This window comes from Stylophora pistillata, chromosome 10 (genome assembly GCF_964205215.1).
Source record: "Stylophora pistillata chromosome 10, jaStyPist1.2, whole genome shotgun sequence".
In the NCBI taxonomy this organism is placed as follows: Eukaryota; Metazoa; Cnidaria; class Anthozoa; order Scleractinia; family Pocilloporidae; genus Stylophora; species Stylophora pistillata.
In genome coordinates, this window is record NC_142528.1 from 28,839,196 (window position 1) to 28,858,385 (window position 19,190).

The 19,190-nt window shown below is 37.5% G+C and overlaps 3 protein-coding genes and 1 pseudogene across 4 annotated transcripts; 2 read left to right on the forward strand and 2 right to left on the reverse strand.

Moving 5' to 3' along the window:
- The first annotated feature begins 2,885 nt into the window (after positions 1-2,885).
- LOC148722580 (uncharacterized) lies at positions 2,886-7,420 on the forward strand. The gene has a single exon (XM_088734938.1). The coding sequence runs from the start codon at positions 3,012-3,014 to the stop codon at positions 6,519-6,521; it is 3,510 nt and encodes a 1,169-aa protein (XP_088591064.1). The 5' UTR covers positions 2,886-3,011; the 3' UTR covers positions 6,522-7,420.
- Positions 7,421-8,477: 1,057 nt separating this feature from the next.
- LOC111343218 (endosome-associated-trafficking regulator 1-like) lies at positions 8,478-18,057 on the reverse strand (annotated as a pseudogene). The gene is made up of 7 exons (XR_015992812.1): positions 18,019-18,057; positions 17,609-17,791; positions 17,126-17,199; positions 16,894-17,005; positions 11,229-11,291; positions 10,069-10,206; positions 8,478-9,490 (listed from the first exon to the last, which is right to left on the reverse strand). The product of XR_015992812.1 is annotated as an endosome-associated-trafficking regulator 1-like (transcript).
- On the forward strand, positions 11,888-14,163 carry LOC111334881 (uncharacterized). The gene is made up of 2 exons (XM_088734969.1): positions 11,888-12,094; positions 12,352-14,163. The coding sequence occupies exons 1-2, from the start codon at positions 11,921-11,923 to the stop codon at positions 13,426-13,428; spliced, it is 1,251 nt and encodes a 416-aa protein (XP_088591095.1). The 5' UTR covers positions 11,888-11,920; the 3' UTR covers positions 13,429-14,163.
- LOC148722581 (uncharacterized) lies at positions 13,438-16,604 on the reverse strand. Its single transcript, XM_088734968.1, has 2 exons — positions 16,171-16,604; positions 13,438-15,628 (listed from the first exon to the last, which is right to left on the reverse strand). Exons 1-2 carry the CDS (start codon positions 16,287-16,289, stop codon positions 14,380-14,382), a joined length of 1,368 nt encoding a protein of 455 aa, XP_088591094.1. The 5' UTR covers positions 16,290-16,604; the 3' UTR covers positions 13,438-14,379.
- Positions 18,058-19,190: the final 1,133 nt, after the last annotated feature.

Here is a 19,190-nt window from a genome sequence, read left to right on the forward strand (position 1 = left end):
CTCCAAGACCAGCTGCAAGACTATATGTTGAATCACGAAATAATATTTCAGGAGCGTTCTGCTAGAAACCCTAAGGGGCCTGTCAGAGACCCATCAATCATTCATCGCTCAACGGATGACCTGCGAGTTAATTACTGATTGACGTAATTTCCTTGAGACTAGAATAAGCAGTCTAACATCTATTCTGGTCACGTTCTGTCAGAGTTGCCCAAGGTATAGAATGAAAGAACACCCTTACAAATAAAATTTATACTTGCTGTTGAGGTTACGGTGAAAATTAATGTAGAAATTGCGGATAAAATAATCAAGAAATGAAACATGCCTGTGAACTTTCGATTAATGGTCTTGAAGGAAAACTTGCCGCGTTGTAAGATTTCTGAAGGGGTGACTAAAGTAGTCCACACAAGTCTCGAGGTTTTTTCCGGTCTCACTTCGTGGGCTAAAATGGTTTAGTTGGTTTTCCGCTTAAAAGATTGTTGGAATTTTGTGGCACAAAAAACGTAAAAAAGCCTTTAAAATGTTTTTGCGAGTTGATTAATTAGTTGCGCGTGACAAAACATTTTTTTGTGGCGTGCATGCCAACAAACAAAACCATCATGATGAAAACAATTATCCAAAGATAGCGAGCGTACACAAACTTGAACTGGAGACTGTTTGCCCGTTCTAGGTTGGTTTTTAAGGTCAAAGGACCCGAGATATTTTTTTGGGGAAAAGTTCCTCACATTTATTTAAAAGAACGAGCAAGAGAATTATCAGTATACCGCTTCGTTTACAAATGAACTCGTGTCCTATGACCTGACAACATGAGCACAATAGGTTTCTTTGTGCAAGTTGTTATCGGCCAGTGAGTTAAATCTGTCGAATTTTTTTTTACATATGGAGCGCAATAGCCTGTTTGATCGGCTACCCGAGCCCATCTTGCCGCGGCTTGGAATTGCCCGCCTTTATCACGCGCAAAGAAAAGATTGAACTCGTAAAACAGAAAAGAACAAAGAAGACATTAAATGACTTTCATTGGTTCATTGCGCTACAATTTTCCGACTCTCAAAATAAACGAATCATTCTTGATTCTTACTTTATCGAAAATGTTTTTGCTATACAATAAATGTTATTGACCAAGCCTGTTCGGTCGAATTGCTGGATATTAGCCTCTATCTTTATTGCGTTTTTATGGGCCTCGACAGTGACTCGTCTTGGTCCATTTAAAAACGCGAAGACATAACTCGGCTATCTTGACCTCAAGATTGGTCAGTGACGTATATCTATTTTTGCACTGTGAACGCAACAAAGAAGTCAAACTCCTGGGCTTAGTCCGTAGTCCCTATATTTCGAGTACATCACTTTAACAGCTCTCCGCGGCGTGCTAACATCATTCTTTTCTCTTTCAATGATTTTTTTTTTTACTAGCGCCACGGACTTCGCAGAAAACATATGGGAGGGACTGCTCGTATTCTAAATCCGAATTATGATAATCACAAATCTTCAGCGGACAAAGGACGTGTTGGGTAGTCTATTCAGTCACTGATACCACTCATGTTGAAATGAGAACATTCATCTAAAAAGGAAATTATTTTCACGACCCAAGTCAAGTGGTTTGATTTACATAAGTTTTGCTTCACTAAACTCACGCCACCCTCGAAACTAATCACATGCAGAATCTTAGCCAATCATTACTTGAATCAGCCAAGGGTTATAATTTTCTTTCTAAACAATTTAACACCCAGATAAAATGTCCACCCCTAAGTAGCTCACAAATCAGCGATAGCATGCATAAAGAATCATTGTCTTTTTGACAGTTAACAGTTTCGAAAAGCCAATCAAATGGAAGTTTCTCATTGGTTTAGTGTACTACAATCTTCCAGCTCTCGAAATAAACGAATCATTCTTGATTCTTATTTTGCCATATAATAAATCTGTTTTTGACGAGGCCTGTTTGGTTCAATTGCTGGATATTAGCCTCTATCTTTTTTGCGTTTTTATGGGCCTCGACGGTGACTCGTCTCAACGCTCAAGGTCCGCAGTTAAAATATTTGAGGAGAATTTGCTACCTTTCTATAACATCAAGAAATGGTTAGATATTCTAGTCTTCTCGGATAGGGACGAATAAATAGAGGTCCCGTCTCCTGCAGGGTTGGGGTAAGAGACGTTAATTTCCCACGCACGAGATTACTGTGTGATGGATGTCCTCCCCTGAGGTGGGATGGGTGGGAAGGTGAGATTGAAATGGACTGAATCGAATAAAGCATTCACCATTCTTCTCGGTTCATTAAAACGCAAAAAAAAAAAATAATAACTCGGCCAATATCCTGCCATCTTGACCTCACGCTTGGCCGTTGACGTAGATGTATTTTTGCAATGTGACTCCAACAAAGAAGTCAAGCTCTTAGGCTCAGTCCATAGTCCCTACATTTCGAGCACATCACTCCAAAATCTCCTCGCGGCGTGCCAACATAATTTTTTGTTTTCAATTACTTTATTTTTCACTCGCGCCACGGACTTCGCCGATAAAATATGGGAGAGACTGCACGTAGTTCAAATTCATAGGCGTAAAAACAACGAGAATTATGATAATCACAAATCCTGAGCCGACAAAGGACACGCTGGAGTAGTTCTATTCAGTCACTGATACCTACCATGGTAAGATGAGGACATTGATTAAAACAGGGAATCGTTTTCACGACGGAGTCAAGTGGTTTGATTGGCATGAGTTTTGCTTCACAAAGCCCCTTTAGATTAGCTAAAAAAACTCACGCCACCCTGGAAACTAATCAGATACGAAATTTTAACCAATCGTTACTTGAACTAGCCGCCCAGATAAATGTCTTCACCTTAGTAGCTCACAAATCAGCAAGAGAGTCCATTGTCTTTTTGACAGTTAAAAGTTTTCGAAAAGCCAATCAAATGAAAGTTCGAGTATTCTGCGATAAATATACCAGGGTCGTAATACCTGTTTATGTAAGCTATTCAGCTCTACAACGACATTGAAGAGAACGAGAATACCAACACTTTCAATGGAAACGGTCCGGGAATTGTTAGCGCCAAAGACTTTCGGAAAACTCCAATATGTGGCAGTATATTTTTGGATAATTATCGGTGGAATCTTCCTCGGTGTCTTCCGCGACATGGAAAACAAAGAGTCCAAGTTAGATATCTACTGTGGCAAGAGTGAAAACATCGAACTCGTGCAGAAAAGATGTTTCGACAAATACGAGAAGGAACACAACAAATTTAGTTTTCCTATCTATTGGTTTGTTGTGATTAACTTCGTCGTTATTGTACTCGTTTGTGCTGGTTACTCCCAAATAGTGAGACAAACAGTCGATCAACTGTCTCGGCGACGCATCCCTGACGATGATCTTGAGAGACAGCCGCTAAACCAAGAAGTCGAATCATCTACTGGATACAAGATATCCACTGCTTACTGCGGTCAACTATTCATAAGGTTTTTGTTAGGACTTCTTTTTATCATTTTTCAAACTCAGTTACTCTATCCTTTAAAATTTTCCTCCAATTTTAACTGTTATTTAACCGACGGAACCAACCAGCCGAGAAATTCATCTGACACCGCCCGAAACTCAACTTTACACGAATGTCACAATCAACGAGCGGCCAAGAAAAGCTTCTGGATGGACGCTGTCATTGTGGTGAATGGAATTTTTGTCGCTGGTATTCTTATTGAAACCGTCTACATTTTGTCACGGGCATGGCTAGATAGGAGTTTCATGCAAGACTCGAGGTTTCTAAAAACCTATCTAAATTCCTCCCAAACGAAATCTCGAAAAAAATTCATCAAACGCATGAAGGAAACAATTTCTGAAGAGACCCAAGAACTTTTAGAGCTCCAGTCACCTTTTTTAGGTGATCCAGGGGATAAAACAGCAATTAAACATTTAACGCTGGATCAGATTTACACAAACCTTGTGTTGATTGAGGACAGAGATGAGTATAACTTTGCTGTAAACCGAGAGGAGCAACTAAAAGTTTATCCGAGGTCGCGCAAGGAAACTTCACACCCAAAAAACCTGCAAGACCTCCTAAATGAACAAAGTAAGAAAGTTTTGATCGTTGGTCGACCCGGAATCGGTAAGACATTCTATTGTACCAAACTTCTCAGGGACTGGGCATCTGGTGCCAAAATCCATTTTGATGCTGCTTTCTTCGTCAAATTCAGACGATTCAATTCGGCCGGCGACCTTAGCCTCAGGGAACTTCTGGTTGAGTCCGAGTACTTTCCTACGCGTCACCTGGATGACGAGGTCTGTAATCACCTAGTAGAGAACCCTAAAGGAGTTCTCATAATTTTCGACGGATTTGATGAATTCAAACATGACGAAAACAGTGCGTCCACTTGTCCCAGAGGCATTGACGAGAAAAAGCCGCTCAAAATCCTTTACGAGGGGCTTGTGAAGGGAGAACTTCTTAAAGATGTTTCAGTGTTAACCACTACGAGACCTACGGCTCTGTCGAGCATCAAACACCTTCAAAGGAAATTTGACAAAATATTCGAAGTGGTAGGGTTCTCATCGAAACAAATTGAAGAATATGTCTACAAATTTGCCGGAGATGAGAAACAAACAGGCGAAACACTATGGCGACACATCAGCAGCAACATGAATTTGCTTTCACTCTGTTATGTCCCGGTAAACAGCTTCATCATGTGTTCAAGTCTGTTAGAAATATTGCGATTCGACAGTTCCGCTGCTGTTACTCTCCCTTCCAAATTAACAACCATTTACAAGATTGCAGTGAAAGTGTTTTACTATAAACACACGAACGAATTCCGCGATAAGCATTTGACTCGCGAAGACTTTGAATCAGATGATTTGCCCGATGAAGTGCTGGAGAAATTCGAGAAACTAGGAAAAGTGGCGTTTGACGGAATTAAAGAAGGAAAGCTGATCCTTGGAGGAAACGAAGTAGGCGGAATTGAAGACAGTGCTTTATTCCACCGCTTACCCGACCGTCAAACTCGCGAGTTTAAACACGAAAAACAATTCTGTTTCATTCATCTGACGATGCAAGAGTTTTTCGCAGCGTGGCACCTAATAAACAAGATGAATGAAACAGAATTAAGGAACTTTGTTTCCGAAAACATCAAGGACGGGAAATGGCAATTGGTGTTGCAGTTCCTAGCAGGACTAATGAACGATCAAGAAGACCTACCTAGTGAGATTTTCACTGACCTTCTTCCCGTGAAAACTGAAGAGACAGAAAGCGAACGCTACTACGAAGGGTGGGCAGAGAATGAAGAGAAAACGAAAGTGACCTGTTGGCCGACTGATGACGAACGAGAATTAGCAGTGACACTGTTAAAATGTATAAACGAAACAAGTAAAATGACCACAGTAGTGCAGAGGAAACTACAACAAAGTAACTTTAATTGTGTAGATTTTCGTTCTTGTCACCTCGCAGCAGTTGATTGTTCTTCCTTAGTAAACGTAATGGAGAATATGCGAGGAATTTCATATTTAGAATTGAGTCACAACAACACGGGGCCTTTAGCAGGTTTAGAGATTTGTAAATTGTTAAAATGTAGTAATTCTCAACTGAGCTGGTTAAACCTCGCAGAAAATCAATTGGAAGACACAGGAGCACAGCACTTGGCTGACGCCATCACAAGCAACAACTGTCAGCTACGCACGTTAGACCTCAGAGACAATAACATCACAGCCACAGGAGCACAGCACTTGGCTGACGCCATCACAAGCAACAACTGTCAGCTACACACGTTAAACCTCTGGAGCAATAACATCAGAGACACAGGAGCACAGCACTTGGCTGACGCCATCACAAGCAACAACTGTCAGCTACACACGTTAAACCTCTCATACAATAACATCACAGCCACAGGAGCACAGCACTTGGCTGACGCCATTACAAGCAACAACTGTCAGCTACACACGTTATACCTCTCAGACAATAACATCAGAGACACAGGAGCACAGCACTTGGCTGACGCCATCACAAGCAACAACTGTCAGCTACGCACGTTAGACCTCTCAGTCAATAACATCACAGCCACAGGAGCACAGCACTTGGCTGACGCCATCACAAGCAACAACTGTCAGCTACACACGTTAAACCTCTCATACAATAACATCACAGCCACAGGAGCACAGCACTTGGCTGACGCCATTACAAGCAACAACTGTCAGCTACACACGTTAAACCTCTCAGACAATAACATCAGAGACACAGGAGCACAGCACTTGGCTGACGCTATCACAAGCAACTGTCAGCTACACACGTTATACCTCTCAGGCAATAACATCAGAGACACAGGAGCACAGCACTTGGCTGACGCCATTACAAGCAACAACTGTCAGCTACACACGTTAAACCTCTGGAGCAATAACATCACAGCCACAGGAGCACAGCACTTGGCTCACGCCATTACAAGCAACAACTGTCAGCTACACACGTTAGACCTCTCAGGCAATAGAAACATCACAGCAGCAGGTAAACAACATGCATTAAATTTAGTAAGCAATAGTCTGTCTAAATGTAAGCTAGAATTCTAATCTTCAGCAATTCCAATTGTAAACTGTAAAAAAATTATCTCGGGCACTTACTATTCAAATAACTGTGAGGTAACCAGCTCAATAACAAATTACAGCTCAACAATTCAAATAAAAAGTGAAAGCAAACTGTGTAAATTGTAAAGTGCTGACAGCAGCGGAATTATTTGAACCGGATCGATATGAAGAAAAATGAACCAATGAACATGTTCCTTGAAAGAAAAGGATGTCAATCTTTTTTTCTTTTATAAATGAACCAATAACATTGAAGTAAAAACACAAAGCTTACTGCAGAGAGAACAAAAAAACCTCGGACCTCTCAGGAAACTTGGTTATTTGATGATTGGTTAGTTTCGATCCTAATCCACTTCATGCTCGTGTATGTTTTGATCGCCTGTGTTTGTTACAAGGAATAGTTTTGCTGTTTAAACTTTTGCAGTTCTTTTAGAGATTTTAAGCGGATCAGATGAGTAAATAACAGTACAGATTACATGGTAGCATACCAAGATTTTCTTTCTATTGCTTTTTTTTTTCGATTGAAGCGAACTGGTTCAAGTAGTTTCACTCGTTTAGCAAAAGTAGAAAAAAAAAAAAAACCAAATTGTGAATCAAAGTGTCCTGCCCTAAGCTTTAAAGACAACAGCCTTTTTTTGGAGGTTAGTGGTGTAAGATTGATATAACTTTAATTGAAACAATTTTTTAGAGGTTTCTACTTTTGTTGTAAATATTGATGTCATTTTTGTACATATTTATGGCGTGTTACTTGTCTGATATAATGAAATGACGATCAGTTTTACTGCAAAATCCGAAGATGAAGAGTCAGACTTCATTGGGGCTTAATTTTAAGCTACCACTACTTGTAAATAGTACCAGACCATTGTAGAATAAATATTGTAAACCGATTTAAACTTTGTGTTGTCACATATTTAGCCCCAATGTTTAGACAACCTGGAAGCTATGGGAGATGGGCATGGCCTTTTCAAAATCAGTTAAAAATCTATGAAGCCCCCCTCAAGAAACCGTTATTCTATCTTAAATCAGAAATCCCTGGAGTAGGTTCCTGGCCAGTTAAGGAAACTTATCTATTTTTTAAAGCAAGGTTTACGAGACCAATGGAGCTTGGCACATAGATTAAATAACTGAAAGGAAATCAGAGAAAAGAGATGAGTCCCCTTGACAGAAAAAAGTGGAGCAGGGAGGCCTCACAAAGATTTCCACTTGCTGCAGCTTTGGAAAAACATAATCCTTGAGACTTCTTTCCATTTTTTTCAACACCTCTATTGCCAGTTTCCATAATTTTTGCAGGACTTTGAAATTTAAAAGTAACTTTCCAAACTTTTAAAAGAATACTAAACTCTATACAATTTGACTGGAAAAGCAAGTGATTAAAGTTTCTGTCTTCAAACACCTTTATTCTAATAATCTTTCAATCTGATCCAAAGGTATTTTAGAGGGTAGAACTAGGTGTGTTCTTTGAAACTGGATATCATACATTGATTTTCTCCTTTTGCTCCAACAAGTGATCAATTAGTAATTTCTCCTTGCTGTACATTATTCTGAAAATAAGAAAGGTGAAAAGAAGGAAGTAGATCAGCTGTGGTACATTTGTTTTCAACTAATTTTTAGGGGCTTCCTGTTCAAGAAGAGCATCATCGTGTAAGTCAGTATACAAAAAGCGAAACACTTGAAATCCATTGTTAACAAAAAAAGGCCAAAATGAACCTAAAAGCTGTGGTAAGGTTACAGTGGTTAAATCTATACTGGATTTCACTAATGAGTAAATTTTGACCTCATTTCAGTATAATACCTTCCTGTATGGTTTTCACTCTTCTAGAACTGCTTTAAATGTTTATTGGCCAAAAAAGGATCAGATAGAAACTCTATTCATCCATTTACAGCTGTACATATCTTTTTACAAAACAGTCAACATACTTCAAGGCAGAATTTTCAAACAGAAGAGGCATGGAGATTTTTTTAATTTGTTTTTTTAGCACCAATAAGATGTTTCTTCAGAACACATTGCTTATATTTTAATGGCTATCAATGCATCCATAGGTGTAAAAATGAAATAAATAAGTTACAAGCCATCGTACTTTTATTTGTGTTAAGAGGTACATATGAAGATAATTCTTTCCCAAACTCTTTCACAAGAATGCCTGCATCTTCTAATTACTACATATATGACAAGAATTCTCTATTTACCTCATTAAAACTTCATTTGCCAGAATATTGATTTTCTTAATCATCTACATTATCAACCATTAAAAAAGATATTTTGTTCCTTGAATCTGATATTTTCTAAAAAACCCTGAGTGTTGCAAACTAGTTTTTTTTTTAACAATACTGTGGGATCATCCAAAGAAAAAATAAGTACTCTTTATTTTCATAAAGATTTCCATTAAATGCTATGGTTGTAAGTATCCAAAATATTTTCAATCAAATAGAAACAATTTTCTTGGGGGAAAACAAGCAGGATGTTAACACAGGAGGTAAGCAGTTTCTTGGTTAATTTTCTTCTTAGCTGCAAGCTCATGGATTTTGAATCAAATCTGTTTTTTGACTGAGACTGATCATTTGTCAAAAGTAGTCCACTCATAAAAAGAGGAACCTTTTTCCTGAGTAGGTCTAATACCACGCATTGGGTGGCAACAGTAAGGTATCCAGCCATCACCATCTGGTGTAGACCACTCTGTATTAACCTTGAAACCCTAAAAGTGATCACGCTGAATCATTCATTAAAATCATCAGAATGGAGGAAATGACTGCCAACCTTGGAAACTTTGATTTCAAAACAAGTTCTCAATGTCATTCTCAAGGAAATGCATAGAAAAGAGAATGGAAAATATGGCTATCAATGATATGCTGCAAAGGGTTAACTCTTCTCTGAATGTACATGAACGTCTGTTATTCTATCAATAGACTCAAGGTGTTGTGAGATGAACTTCAGTGTATCCACTCCAGTAAGCAGTTGCCTAAAAGCAAACAAATGAGCAGTCACAAATGACTCACTGAAATATAAATTACACACTGCTCTGCAGTACAAGTGTGGAAAGATAGACTGTTCTTTCTCTGAACAGAAATGTTAGCACTGTATGTATGGTTTTAAATAAGCTAACAGAGTTCAATATTGCCGTTGTTTTGACCATACATGTAAAGCAACAATTTGGTAAAATACCATGTCAGTATGAGTTTTTAAACAGCAATAATCCCTCTTTAAACATGGGGACATCTTTACTATTTAAAATGTAATGCTTGATCAATACAGAATGTTTAAATCAAAGTATTTTGCTCCTGCAACCAACATTACAAAAGCTGAATACAAGTAGATGAATAAAAATAGACATATAATTTGATGTTGAAAATAATGATCAAAGACTCACAAATACAATTAATTGATACTGATAAAGTTGCAGTGGAATAAATTGATGACAATAGGATTCATTACCAAGACCTGTTCAAAAACAAAGGGCACTGATATATAGATTGAAAACAAGTAATATTAATTTTTGTCACAATTAAACAAGCTTGATTATACAAAATAAGCACACACCTTACTGCTTGCTCAGCATTTTTTTGCTGCTATGTTCATTTGATCTGCAGCAGCTTTTGATTTATCTTTGACAGCTGTCATTGTATAATGATTGGCATCTAACAGCTGGTTATATGTTGCTATGGGAACAGATTCTGTCTGACAAAGGATTGCAGAAAAATGATTGTGAACCATATGTAAAGGTAAATCAAACATAGTCTAACCCATACAGATTTTGCTTCATATCTGACTGTTAACCATGCAGACATTGGCTCTTTTTAAGTGCATCCTTACATTTTATAATTTTATATTCAAAGTGACATACAGTTTTGGGTAATTACCATGGATATTGGCTAACAGAACATTGCAAATGTTAGAAATGACAAAGAAAAGTTTTCAAGATTCCAAATCAATAATTGAGAACAATTATTTCTTAATTTTAAGCACAATTTGGAATAACCAAGCACAAGTGTTTCAATGACCAAAACAAATTTAACGAGCCCATGCAAAAGACATGTGTAATCTGCAGTCTTTGAAAAAAAATTCTAGATAAGTGCTCCCGTGTGATAATTTAGCTTTTAAACTGCATTTCCTCAAATAAGTGCTCAGCATTTATTTAAAATTTTGGCAAGAGGGTGATACACATATTAGAGGAAGGTGCTTAATTGAAAGGGGTGCTTATTATTCTCTTTTACTGATTCAGCTGTAGTTGAAGCTGAAATTAGCTAGAAATAAATGGCAATAGAAACAGCTTTTCCTTGCATCCCTAAAAAAGTGAAAAGAGGAGAAGGGGGCTTATTTTAGGGGGGAGGGGTCCTTGATTGAAATTATGGTGTAAGGGGTGGGTATTTATTCAGAGGAGGGAGCTTATTAGTGCATGGGCACTCATTCAAGGAAATGCCGAATAAAAAAATGCCATGAAAAAATACCATGCAAAAATGTGATAGATGTGTAAACAATGTGAATTGCCAGCAAAAATGCTTGACTAAAAACCTTGGAAATATCATTGTGTCTTTGTTTAAGACAACTTACATAACAATCAAGTTTTTCAAATACCTTGGAAACAGTTTTTTATCTTTTTTGCACAAATTTACCTTTGTCCAGAATGTTATCTGATTGCTGCATTTCATGTATATCACTAGCTAGCAAATGGCAACAAAGTTAAGAATCTTTAACCATACCTTTAATAAATTCACTTCTTCTCTCAAGTTTGCAACTGTAGCTTCAGCTCTGAGAGCTCTTTGCTATAACAACAATAAATATTGAGATATAGAGAGTTTTGAACTCAAACAGGTTCATTAGGACTCCCTTGTTTAATATTGTTAAATGATAAATGTGATATTCTGAGTCAATAATTAATAGAAACTTATTTCATGGTGCTTTTTTAATATCTATTGGCAATTGTATTTTTTACATCTTGTGGGTTGATATAAAGACTTTATTAAACATTATATAATTATCACTATAACTTTTAGCTATCTTAAGAATAGTAGGTGACAAAGTTAACAGATTTGCATCAAATGCCTTGGAAGACTAGTTGATAAAAGGCTGTAAAAGACTTGTTTCAAATCTGTTACTGCTTTACTAAAATATTCATAGCCTACACTCCTTTCTAAAAACTGTTGATTCTCACACAATCTGAATCACTAAAAGAATGTCAAAGTAATAGCAAACCAGCTGGGGAGCTTGTGAAGGAACAAATCTAGATATTAATAACCAACATTGTTACACGACTCAGGCAGTCAGAGGGCCAATAACTAAAATCAACCAATCAAAATGCTCTATTGCTGGTCCAATAGAGTTCTAAAGTCGTTACGTCATGTTTCCAAGCAACCAAATAACTTGGGTCTAAACAAAACGACTAGCACCCAAAATGGCGGCGCTCTCGATATCATCGTTGGCTTCTTTTTTCGTGGATGAGCAAAAATCTTTAACCAGAGGTGAAAATCACTATCAATCAAACCATATTGAAAGCTTTTTCTATAACGATAGCGTGATTCGTGGAGAGGTTCATGCCAGCATGAAGAAAAAGATCTACAAAGTGACGGTGAGTAATCAATACGTTCTCCTAGATGTTGTGGTACGTTTGATTCATTCTTCTTAAACGTATTCTTGTGCACGATTCATACGTCCATTATTGACCTTCCGTGTAAACGTTTTCAGTGGACAATTATTTCATAGAAAGCCGTAATCGTGATATTTAAGTCTAAATACAACCGATGTTTGGAACGTCACTCTTACTTAATCAACTCGCAGATGCCCTAAAGTTCGTAAAATAAGATCTGTTTTTTTCCACTTCTTAAGATTTATTTAGATGAGGAAAAAGCTATCAAGTCAACGGACTGTGAGTGCCCAAGAGGGAAGTTTAAGTGTAGTCATGCTGCTGCTCTGTTTATTCATGGCATTTATAAGCTTAGTCGAACTGATATTGAATGCCAGTGGAGAAAGCGTAAAGCCACAAACGTGCCGCTGCCATCGGTGCAAGAAATGTTCCCGCCAGCAAAACCCGGATATAGGGCTCGTTCGAGAGACCCGAGTTGCGAAGAACGCAGCGACTTTTTTCATAAATTGAAAAATTATGGCAAATTTACTGGGTTATACTGGCTCATGAGCCCTGAACCTGAAACCCAGTCTGGTTCATTGCCAGTTGCCACTGTGGATGAAGTGATCTTCCAAGAGGAATTTTTGCAACTGCAAGGAGCTGGAGTACAACGGCAGTATTTCCTGGAGAGGGTCAAAGTCGACTGGAGGACAATTAAAGATGTAAGTCGCCTCACTTCTGGACAAAGGGACAATCCCTCTTGGCAAATGATCAGGAAGGGTCGACTGACAGCAAGCAATTTTGGGTCAGTTCTAAATGTTAAGCGTGTTACCCCTTCCTTGATTAAACGTCTTCTTGGCGAATACGACCTTTCAAGAGTGAAAGCTGTCCAGTGGGGGGTCACTAATGAGTCTGAAGCCCTTAAGGCATTCACAATGAAGACTGGCTTAGCAGTAGTGGAAACAGGGGTGTGGCTGCACGAGTCAGGTGTCCTAGGTGCATCCCCAGATGGATTAGTTGGTGATGAAAGTGTACTTGAAGCCAAGTGTCCTTATACACAGCGAGACATGACTATTGAAGAAGCTTTCGAGTCAAATAACTTTTGCTTAGAAAAGAAGGATGGGAAAACTGTTTTGAAACGTGACCACGTCTACTGGCACCAAGTCCAAGGGCACATGTATTTTACAAAGAGAAAGAAATGCTTCTTTGTTGTTTGGACCTTGAAAGACTTTATTGTTCTTGAAATCCAGCGTGATGATGGTTGGGAGGTTAGGATCCAAGAACTAAAGGATTTCTATTTAAAACACCTTTTCCCCAAAATTATCGAAGGAGAACTTTAAATGGTAGAATATGTTAAAATGATTTATTGCACTTTATAATAATCAATTGCACTTTAGTTCACAAGCCTATGAATAAACCTCACCAATTTGGGGCACATTTGGCAAAATTATCACACATGTTACCAAGAGCTCTGCATGAAAAATTACAAAACATATTTTGGTATGTAGAGTCTTATATGTGAGACTTTGACAAATATATGCATGTACTTGCTCTAGAGTGGGGATGTGATCTGAGTACCAGGAAAAAAAATCCTTTGCCCTTAAAGTTTAATTAAGATATAACTATTGCACCAGAAAGACTGTGTAATGTAACACTTAATCGCTTACTTTTTGTAAAATCTGTCAACGAAACATTTTTTTAATCAAATAGCTGGGGGTAATCAATGGACTTCAAAGCTAAACCCTTTCACTCCCAAGCTCCAAGTAGTAATTCTCCCCAGTAATTTTCATGTATTTCCTTACATGTTACTTTTCAGAGAATTTGATGGTTGAGATCAATTGAATATCTTTAAGCTGATACTTATCACAATTCCCATTACTAGTTTGCTTAGCAATGTAATGATATTGTGTGGAGAAATTGCATACTGATAACTGATTGAAAGGCTTGAAGCAGAAATTCTCCTGATCATGTCTAGAGAATGGTGGGCAGATTAGGGTTTTAAGGGTTGTCATAAAATTAAACAAATGTTGTAACATTTCTTTGGCACCATTACAGTGTTAACTTGAACAAGATAATGTCACTTTCTCTAATTTCTTAAATGCTAGAATATACCATGGAGGCCTAGTGAGAGGGTCTGTCCCTTAATGTACTTTTCCAAGTACATAAAGTTTAACCTCCTTACTACATATTTATGGCAATAGAAGAAAAACAAGTTATAATACAAACTGCTAAATGTTACTTGGACAGACAATTTGTCAAAGTACTAAAAGGAGCATTTCCCTTGTTTATACTCAGTCATAGTCTGTTCCTGCACACCCCTCTTTAATCAAAGGGAATTGCAAGTTAACGATAGTTCCACACAACTGAAACACTTTGTCAATGTGAGACCTTAAGTATGGAGGGACAAAACTGAGAATTTTAAAATCTTTAAGCCTTGCATTTGCCCTTTCAACGTGTATGCGACATCTAGCAATTGACTGGGTTAACTTGGCCTCACTTTCAGTGAATTTCTCATGTTCAAGAAATGGTGGAATGTTCACAGACACACCCCTAGGAACAATGTCTTGAATGAGAAATCCTTTGTCTGCTAAAATCAGATCACCAGCAACAAAATGTTTTAACAGACCCGACTGTTGAACAATCTCTTTGTCAGAGATAGATCCAGGGTAGAGGTCACTGATGTAGGTCAACACCCCATTTGGTGCTACCCCAGTCAATACTTTGAATGAATTCATTCCACGATAACTCGAGTATGTGACATTTTGCTGACTCATAAGGCTTGGTGTAGCAACTTCAATGTCTGTGCAATCAATAATTATTCTGCAGCTTGAGAACTCTGAAAATGATGAGGGTGAACAGAGCTTGTTCTTGTTCCTGGAAGGAATCACTCTCATGAGGTCATCAAACAACAATCTATGCAAGACATGCACAAAGGTTATAACAATGTTAGAAATTGTTCCAACACTGCATGAGAACAGCTGTGCCAGGTGCATGTTGGTATAGTTTTGCTGCAACTTCATAAGTGTTATGAAGATTTGATCCTCAAAGGTGATTGCTTCAACTTTCCAACCACAATAATAAGAAATGGAATTCTTGAATTTAGAAGCATAATTCACTACAATATTGAAGATCTCCTTTGTTGGTAGGCCAGTTTCCATTCTCAATACTTCAGATGTCATCATCGAGACAGAGTAGTGTGTCTTTTGATACTCTATGGTGTCCTGTTGACTGCTCAGCTCTTGCTTTGCTAAGTGCAATTCTGCCTCTAAAATTATTTGCTCAGTTGGAGGATTGTTACTATCATCCTGGGCTTCTGAAGATTCTGCTGATGTAGTTGCACTAATACTGGCTAAGATATCTTTAACTGTAGGTAACTTAGCCTCTGAAACAGGCTTCTTTTTCTTCTGCACTGGGGGTTCTTGTGAGGGGAATAATTTAGTGGCATTCCTTTTAAAGATAGTGGGGCCATTAGATTTCTTTCCATCTTTAAAATGGCAACTGCACACTTTCGAGTACTTGCTGGGATCTCTATCAGCTCTCCTAACAAAAGATTGTGATAATCCTTGATATGAGCATAAGACAGTCCCATTTTATCAACTCATTTCCTGTCTTTCTAACGAAAGAAATCGCTCAGCTTCAATGAACTGTTAAAATCATCTAACTAAACAACAACAGAGGTCTGTGTATAATTATTTTGAAAATCCCAGGAAATGGTTTGAGGCATATTTCGAGAGGGAAAAATTTTGGATGACAAGCTTCAACAGCGACAAAATGCTAGCTCGTAAATGTGAGAAAGGCTCTATTTGTAAATACCATTACACTAATCTTATCGATCATAGGTGACACCAATCAGTACAATGACAGGCAGCTGTGTCCTTTTTTTTATTTTTATTCCACAGTACAAGTAACGGGAGTTTATGGAAATTTATGCCTATGGAAGTCAAGAAAAAACATCAGCCCTCAGCGACAACCGAAATATATGGAAATTTCCTCCTTTACACCCTCAAACAACGTGTGATAATTTACTGTTTAAAATTTCACTCCCATACCGGATTAAATTCAATAGAGAGAAGTATTCATACCTTAGCAAGCGAACCCAACGTCTGTATTCTTCCTTTTTCTTCTCTGCATTTGGGAAAAGGAAAAACTGACAACAATGCGATTCCGACTGGTGATTACAATCGGGAGCGAAGCACTGCATATTCAATCTTGGTGACCTATGTGGCCTTGCCCGCGGCGATCGACCTCTACGCACGCAGCGATTCCTTCCTAAAATCGGATATTGCCGAAGAAAGTTTACAGCCTGCCAAAATATGGAGTCCAGTTAAGGTTTTTTCTTTGATTCTTTGGAATATAACGCCCAAAATACTTAGAGTACTTAGTGGAAAACAATAACACCACAATCAGATATGGCGCCCGTCTTTCAATCTCCAGGTTTTGTTTAGACCCAGATTTTGGTCGTCATGACAGCGTGACGTCACACTTTAGAACTCTATATTCTCTCAGTATTGTACCAGGCACTGTCCCAAATGGTCCCAAATGATACCACACTTGTGTCCCTTTTAACTTCAGTCATATAATAATTAAATCTCTTATAAACCAAGCTTGCTCGAGACCGTACTGGAAGAATATCGGTCCTCAGTCTTTTTCGTACAGACCTCGCTGCGCCCGGTCCGTACTGTCAAGACCTCGGGCCAATATTCTCCCAGTACGGCCCTCGTGCTTGGTTAATAAGATATATGTATTGTCTGAACTACAAGCTTAAATGCCTCTATTGATAAGTCTCAGTCATGCATTCTTCTCACCGTAGTCAATTCTAAATTTTTCTCCACCATTTGCACCATATTTTCTAAAGCCGCAGTTTCATCTGCCTCTCTTTTCTCAATCTTTGCTAGTTTCTTTTGCAAACTTATGATTCTGGTAGAGATAGGAAACAATACAAATGTGTTATTACAAATTGTTATTTATTTTTTGGGCAAGAAACTTTTCCATCACAGTGCCTCTTTATATAAATATTTCATAGCTGATTCATATCACCTCCTTTTTTCTTTATCCACAGCTTGGTTGGATTCTTGTAACTCTCTTCTCAGTTTTTCATTTTCCTCTTTCAACTGGTGACATAACATGGCAAATTTTAAATCAACAGTTGTATTCTGAAAGTGTTTACTGCCTCCTAAGAGTAATGGCAGAATTCAATTGGTTTATTTCTTAGTAACACGAATTATACAGTTGAAAACAAGCAGAAAAGGGAGTTTCTATGTGGAATACCTAAATTAAATGAATAGTCAAATTGAATAAATGGGAACTTTTGTGGATGAGTTTTAAATAAGATCATAATTAAGGTTTTGAAAGTCCCAGAGGAGATGTTAATTAAATTTAACATAACATTATGTGTGGTTAAAACAAGAGTTATTTAAGTCCATACCAAAAGTAAGTATTATAATTATTGCTATCATGAAGGATGGGAAACTTTCACCAATAGGTGTTTAATGCTTTCCTAAAGGTATAGTCTCATCTAACCTGATTCATTTCTTCAATGATCTTTTCCTGAGTCTTAGAGCTGTCCAGAGATGCTACAAAGTAGTTGATGCTTCCGCTCATTGGTGACTCAAGGCTACTTGATAACTTACTGTCATCCTCTGTTTCTGAGCTGCTGTCACTTTTGCCGGCAGTTTCTCTGTCCAATTCTTGACTTTTGGTTCCCTATACATTTCAAACACAAAAGACCTCTGAATATTGAAATAGTGTGTTTCTTGTTCCATTTCTAAAAATTATCATCTTAAATTAATTAAGAATAATCACAATTACTATCATTAGAAAAAAGGAACACTTTTTCATGATTAATTTTTTCTTTTAGAACCAGTGATTGTGCCAAAATTGCAGATAAAATCCATCTGGGTTTCTTCTAGATGAACTAAAATAAACAGCACCTTAACAACTCTTGCTCTTTGAAACTTCACTCTTTGCATTCTTTGATGGTTTGGTCTCCTTCAGAATTATTTTGTTCTCCACATGTTAAAAGAAATTAGCCTTAGGCCCGGCTAATTAATTTGCAATTGTTTCCCTTGATGTGACTCTGAATATTTATTCTTGAATACCATATCAAACTTTAAGAGTTGCTAGAAAACCAATTGGTACAATTGGTTTTCTAGCAAATGGGTCACAACCTTGAATTGTATTTTGATACTTTACTGAAAAAGTACATCCCTGAGTTTGTTGAGGCAACTGGAGGACCAAAACCAAAGAGAAAGAAAGATGAAGCTCGCATGTATATATTGAATCCATAAGTTCATTAATTTGTTAATGAATATGAGATGTAATTTACTGGTGGTAGCTAGAATTGAACATCCATTTTTCCCTCATATTATTAATCTAAATATTTTTTAATATTGTTTGCCATATTTTTTTATTCTTGATGTTTGGCCAGCTTTGGTCATTTTTATCCCTCTGACTCCCATGTGAGGTTAATCTCTTTGGTATCCTTACAGCATCAGTAATTTATCCAGCAACATGAAAATAGTGAAATTAATCAGCTGGATGGTGTTATGTTATTCTGACACCAAATTCTCTCTGCTAATTCACAGGGAAATAGATGCGGGTAGGAAGGAGAATTAATGGTCAGATATTTGTAGTTGAAGGGTACTTCATGAAAAAAAGCATTTACTTGTTATGCAGGTCTACTGCCAATGTTTGTAATGTGTGCTAGATTTCCAAGAGGAAAGTGCAAAACTTGTTCATGAACATGACATACAAGTAGTTACCTGAAGAGATTAAGATAGTGATGCAATCTGTGTTGTTGGAGGAAATGTAAGCATTTGAAATGTAACTATGTTTCAGTGTTAGTAAAGAGTATTTGAAAGTCTAATTGTTGTGACAAAGTATTTAATTCTTTTTATGGAAACAAAACACCTCAGTTTTAAAATTTTATTGTTGTCTCACTGCATATTCAAACATGCTCAAAAGAATAACAGCGTGAAAAAAATTAAGAGTTGTAAATAGGGGATTACTGGTTCTTTTCAGTATTCCTATTTTGGGTTTTCAAGTTATGGGTGACAACTTGAAATAGAATGAATAAAGAGGAAATGAGAAAATCTAATGCAAG

What these genes read in the sequence shown, in the direction of transcription:
- LOC111334881 (XM_088734969.1), top strand. Translation starts at nt 11,921, where the DNA reads ATGGCGGCGCTCTCGATATCATCGTTGGCTTCTTTTTTCGTGGATGAG. An exon ending in AAAAGATCTACAAAGTGACG is followed by an intron (nt 12,095 to 12,351) that starts GTGAGTAATCAA and finishes CCACTTCTTAAG; the next exon opens with ATTTATTTAGATGAGGAAAA.
- LOC148722581 (XM_088734968.1), bottom strand. Translation starts at nt 16,289, where the DNA reads ATGCAGTGCTTCGCTCCCGATTGTAATCACCAGTCGGAATCGCATTGT. An exon ending in CGTTGGGTTCGCTTGCTAAG is followed by an intron (nt 15,629 to 16,170) that starts GTATGAATACTT and finishes ATCTTTTGTTAG; the next exon opens with GAGAGCTGATAGAGATCCCA.
- LOC148722580 (XM_088734938.1), top strand. Translation starts at nt 3,012, where the DNA reads ATGGAAACGGTCCGGGAATTGTTAGCGCCAAAGACTTTCGGAAAACTC.